General features: G+C 41.0%; 1 protein-coding gene across 2 annotated transcripts in view; it reads left to right on the top strand.

The window, feature by feature from the left end:
- The first annotated feature begins 2,195 nt into the window (after window positions 1-2,195).
- The window catches only part of LOC306968594 (single-stranded DNA-binding protein 2), a 47,196-nt gene continuing 43,391 nt past the window's right edge, over window positions 2,196-6,000 (top strand). For both annotated transcript variants that reach the window (XM_079564020.1, XM_079564019.1), the window contains exon 1: window positions 2,196-2,354. In XM_079564020.1, coding sequence (XP_079420146.1) covers window positions 2,299-2,354 — 56 coding nt within the window. In that variant the 5' untranslated portion in view covers window positions 2,196-2,298. The remainder of the gene's footprint in view (window positions 2,355-6,000) is intronic.

Raw genomic sequence — 6,000 nt, 5'->3', positions numbered from 1 at the left:
TATCCGGAGAAAGAAAGGATAGTGGTTTGTGTGAGGTGACTTGTTATTGAGTATTATTATGGTCAAGGGACATTGTATCGCTTTTCACACATGGGTTATGTTTATACTGTGTTTAGCATGACTCCGATTTGATAAAAGAATAAGAGAAATACACGCTTAACTGTATTAAGTGAAGTCAATATGAATAAAGGTGAATGTTATTTTATTTAAGGTCATTTTATTCGACTAGATTTCAAACTATGCTTCAATGTTTGTGCCAGTCATCCAGAATTAAAACCAAAAAAAGCATAGGTCGAAAGAGGTCCCCTCAGTGTGACGCCTGCTGTGTTGCTCATTCTGCACCCCTGTAATCTAAACGGCTATCTCAGTGTCCCGCCTTGTGCTCCTTTTATCACTGTCTCTCCTCCCTCGCCCTCAACAGCTCATGTCGTTATAGCCTCATGCACTCCATGTAAGGGAGAGGTATTTATTTTTCATTTAATTTCTTTCATTCTTTTTTCATGGTAGTGCAGCAAGAAAAGCCACAATCAATCACCACAATAATACATTCCATGAAAAGAAGAACAGGAGTAGGATGAAGAAAAAACTCCTGATGTAGAAAATAGATTAATAAATTCATGGCCTCACCCAACACCCAAATATTAAAACATATTACCTACTATAGACCAGGTGTTTTTAACTTTTTTCACATTAGGTTTATACTGTCTGAACAACATATGAGATAATTTTCCAGAGTTCCATTGTTTATTTGGACTTTCCAGCTCATTCAAATGTTTTCTGTAAAAATGTGTCGCCGCTGACTTGGACACTTGTGTCTCTGCACACTGACACGCATCGTCCTCATCTATCTTCGTGAGGCAGCCGTGGTAAGCCTGGTTGTCATGGTGATCGAACCATGGTACTCCTAAATCCTAAAAACCAAAAACTTCCCCTTGTGCGAAATGGAGGTTCATTATAGGAGCACGGAGGGGGCAGGATGAGAGTTGTTAGACAGGCAGTATAGGTGAATGTGTTTGTGAGGGAGAGGGAGAGACGGCAGTGCTTCTTCAATTGGGTCACATCGCGGGAGCATTGCATAAGCGTCAACAGTGCTGCCCCTGTTGATATGCCCCAGACACACAATGATGCTCAGACCTATGATGGCAACAAAGGAACTTCAGATTCACTGTCTTTGATTCGGGATGTACGGGTATAAATCATGTTGTTAAAAACATTATTACAAACATATTTCACAGCCTTTCTGTATTGCATATCTGCTATTGCCCCATGTGGTAAAACCTTAACCTCCCAGTTAGGGCAGCAGCATGACATTGCACTTTTTTCTCTGCATACACATGACCTCTGACGTGGTACAATTTAGTGAGTAACACTAAACCTGTCACATTGTTTGTGTGGGAGGGGGAAAAAACTGTCCTTTCTATAAATATTATTAATAAATTGTCTTCTGAGATGTGGATATGGAAGGGTGCCATTCTTCCCATTAAAGGGAATGGTGAGTTCACATATCAATGTCCCATCTTACAAATGTACTTATTGGACTAACGTTTGTGACCAAATCAATTCTTTTGAACGGCCCTTTGAAGTGAACTGTTCACATTGGATCTAATTTTTGAAAAGAAACTGATCTTTGTCTGTTTTCATGACATTTTGCACAAAACTGTCAGAACAAACAAAAACACCGGATAACACTCCTGTTTAAACAACTGAAGCCCATACAACAGTGGTTCACCAACTCATCCTGAAAATTAAACAAAAGTAAAACCGTGTCAATGATGACAACATTTAACTGGATTGGTAAAACACTGAGCTTGACCTTGTTGAGAAGTTCAAGTATCTCGGGGTCACTCTGGATCCAACTCTCACTTTTAAAAACACATTAAACTCTATAGTTTGGACTGTGTGGTGAGCCCTACTCTGAAACCATCAGTAGAGGGTGTGATTGTCTATAAAATGCGCAGACAAATGTAATTGTTTAAAATGTTTGTTGGACAGTTTCAAATCCCCCAGCACAAGAGAGAGAGAAATGAAGTGAGTGGCTGTTGTGGCTGTGCGCAGAGCCGGATGGGGCTGACAGACAGGCACATTTTAGACAGGGCTGTGTGAAGGGGCGGAGCTACACGCATATGGGCGTATCCCAGCAGCTGTCACTCACTGTGGTTTCTATGGTGAGTGGGCGGTCCCGAACAGCGGGACATCCAATGGGTGACGCCGCTGCGTGTGTCGCCATGGTGACGGGGCTGTGCCCGGGGAGGTTGTGATGGGTTGACAGGTGCGTGACAGTCGGGGCTCTCTGTAAGCATGTACGCCAAAGGCAAGAGCAGCAGCGTGCCGTCCGACAGCCAAGCCAGAGAAAAGTAAGTTTATTTATGGGGGAGGAAACGGCGGCGCGAGGGGAGTTCACGAGCTGCTGAGGGCAGTCGCTCTCTGAGCTGCGACAGGGGAGGGCGCAGACAAGCTTCAGCGGCATGGGGCTGCCTTCAGCTGTGCATGGCTTACAAACTTAGTGCTGCTTTTTAACATTTATTCGTTGTGGGGTTTTTTACAGCTTATTTTTTTTAAACAATTTGCATGAAAACTCATACTCGCGTTTTGTCATTTCTTGACTTGGCCTAATGGCTTTGTGGGGTTCGGCAAGTTTGTCTAGTTTCTATTGTAAAAACAACAGCTTTAACCGAGAGTAGCCTGTAATATGTTTATCATGTGCTGTAGACGGGATTGGCTGTTAGGATAAGCTGCAGTTTTGAAGTAGTTTTAAAGCAGTGAGATTTTTCCATCCATCATTTCGCAGTAGGCTCAATAAGTTGAGAATATGCACTACTTACATGTATTTCTGTCACCGCCTTCAGTGTCTTGCATGTGCAGTATTCATGGATCTATTATATTATAGTATCATAGCCTAGCATTGTTTCTGTCTTCTAGTTCCTATTTTAAGCGTATCCTACACTTTTACCTAATTGTAAGCTGTTATCTAACAATTATCACATTTGGATTGTGGCTTTGTGTGGTTATGGTGATACTGTATAAACTAAAGCTGTTTTTTTTTAAGTTGTAGCAAACCGTGTTATACGGTGTAAACGCATTGGCTTGGATTTTCTGCAGCATGTCTTGGACTTAAACTGCTGTTTGTTGTCTTTATGTAGGTCCCTGTATGTTTATTTAAGATGCTGCCTGTGGGTGTTCGCAGAGGCCACAACAAAGGAAACTGGATGCTGAGAAACCAGATGAAAAGGCAGTGAAAGGCAAAAATCAGCCGCAGCAAAGTTTGATTTGTCTGTTAACAAGCAGCCTTGTTTATAAGTGCTGTGTGTGCAGCCGACTCTGAGCTGCTATAGGCTTCAGTTGTTTCTCATTTGTGGAGCTCAGCGGGGATCAGAGAGATACAGAGAGGCTGGAGAGGGCAGGAGACTGAGGAAGGCAGAGCAAGGCAGGTCTGAGGGAATTTGCTGGATCATTAGTTTACACTGTTGTAGCATTGACCTCAGAAAGGACCCCCGCTGACTCAAGGCATTGGCTTTTGGCCCGGAAACATGTAAAACAAATCTGAGAGTCCAGGTGACGCATATCAAACAGGATCACAGATTTAAGGTTGTCAGTGGGAATAAAGATTTTGATTTTGGCTATTGTCACAATCCTTTCCTTTAACGATAAAACTGCTTTTTATATGAACTACGAAGACAGATGTTTTTTTTTTTGTTCACACCATTCAAACTACATTATAGTGTGTGCATAAAAAAAACCAAAAAACAAGTTAAGGTACTCTCTACAGGTGCTGCAAAAAACATAAGAAAACTTTAAAAAAAAGTTTCTTTAGTTTGTGTGCCTGGTGGTTCCCAAAAGAGCAATCCAAAGTTACTTGTTTCAGTAACTCTTCCAGCTCCAGTAAATGAACTGGTGATACTGGTTGTGGTCTTTAGAAATTATCATTATCATTCTGTTTTATGGGTCTAGGTAATGAATAATGTTCCATCCATTATTTTGCATTGCCATAAATGTGCATTGAAGAACTGTCTGGTGCTGGAATAAGATACACAGCACAAGTGACATATGTCTGTGTCAGCAACTCTGAGCTTTATACTTCCAGATCCAACACATTATCTGTAATTGCCTGTAAAAGTCAATGAATAATAACAATAACAATTCTCTCTCGTCTATTTTATGATTGCATGTGATCCTTGGTAATATTAACTGGGATTCAGTCCAAATCCTCTCGCTGTAATTAATCAGGAAAATCTCTATCAAAAAGCAGTTTATACTTTTGCCTAAAAAGATGACATGTTTTAATTGGGAACCTCCAGGGGGTCCAGGGACCTGGAGTAAAATGTAGCTGATAATTTGCGAGAGCTCATCTTAATGAGATCTTTTTGTGGTGGCTTGCAGTTGCATGTGTCTGTGTGAAAGGAAACATGCAGAGATATGATTTGAGGTGAAGTCATTAAGATTTGCGATAACACAGTTTTCGGTTTAATTTGACATTGTCATACTTGCTGTATTACAGTGGAGTTAATCCTGTTTTTCTGCCTGATTTACCTGCTTTTGAGGTGCCTTCTCTCTCTCTGGCTGCGTTTGGGTTTGAGTTTGATGTAAAGTGAGAGGACATGCCCTCATGGTGTTCTGCACTCATAGGACACCGTTGATCTTAATCTGAGATTTTCTCAAATTCATTCCTGAATTTACCCATGTAGTTTGTTCAATGTTAGAAAAACTCAACTTTAATTATAGAAGGAACATAATCTTTTTTTTTGTAAGTGTGTTAACTTAATGTAAGAAAGTTTTAAGTGTCATTTGAGCTTCTGTAGTGTAAATGTTGTGTGAAGTGCCTTCTGCTTTAGGGATTGTCATTTCTGAACTGAGACGCCTCACAATACTGCCAAGAGGCTGCCGGTGCAGCATAGAGCATTGCATGCTGGGAGTGTTTATCTGACTGAAGCAATACAGACTGCCACTCGGCTCTGACAGTGAGCTGCATTATGGAGGACAACAATGAGACCAGAGCGGATCATCTCACAGTGAAAACACTACAGAGTTTGCTGAGGCTTAGCTGAGCTCCACACGAGCAACAGGGTGTCAAGACAAGAGCATGACACCACAGCCACATGTGCCAGAAGAAGGTTTGTAATGGTAGAAAAACTGATATTTGACATCAGTAAATTGTCTGTTGAGTTTTGTGATTGTTCCAACGGGAAACTAGGGCTGGGCAATATAGGAAAAAAGATCATAATCATAATAAATATGCAAAAGTGTGCTGCAGACATCTTAATATACATTGCTTTGTCACAACCCAAACAGACAAAAGGGCAGGAAAAAAACTATTCCCCATTGTCTGCTTATTCCCCATTTAAAAAAAAAAATCATTTTTATTTCACGTTTTTCCTCTTTTTCCCCTATTCTTTTCTAATTTGCACATTTGCATATCTTCCAAACAGCAAGCTCAATTTTTATCTTGTAGACGATATATTGCCTTTACATGTTTAGTACACACAATTAACTACACACGCACCTTGCAGCTATTGTTACAGATAAACTGTGTAGTGGTCCAGCACATGTTCCCTGTGTTTTTATCATTCTGTTCTGTTTTTGTGAGGAAAAGGAGCATTGTTGTTCCTGTGTTGAGAGCAGTGTCACAGAGGGATTGTTCAGCAGGAGAGCAGTTTAGTTTTCACTATCAGTCCTGTATGAGTGAAGTTGTTTTACAGCAGAGTGCAGGCTGTTTGAGTGTCCCATCTGAGCGGCCTGCCTCCAGCTCGCCTCCCATTATGTTTTGATTCTGAACATCAGCTCCATCTGTCCGTCATGCTGGCGACGCGAGTGTGAACCGCAACACCCAGTCATTTTTATACAGCTAATAGCCTCTTCAGCTCTCAAGGGACGCTGTTGAACAAATCACTGTTGTATTTCTGCTGGTGGTAAAAACAAAAAAGAAAGAGATGTATCAACTGTCAAAATTGTAATCTTTCCTTTGTTATAGATCAGCTTCAATGTGGGATTACACTGAGCTACAAT

This window comes from Gobius niger (assembly GCF_951799975.1).
Source record: "Gobius niger genome assembly, chromosome: 1".
Taxonomy (NCBI): domain Eukaryota; kingdom Metazoa; phylum Chordata; class Actinopteri; order Gobiiformes; family Gobiidae; genus Gobius; species Gobius niger.
The sequence above is the reverse complement of the archived record's forward strand: the minus strand, read 5'-3'. Positions and strand labels throughout refer to the sequence as shown.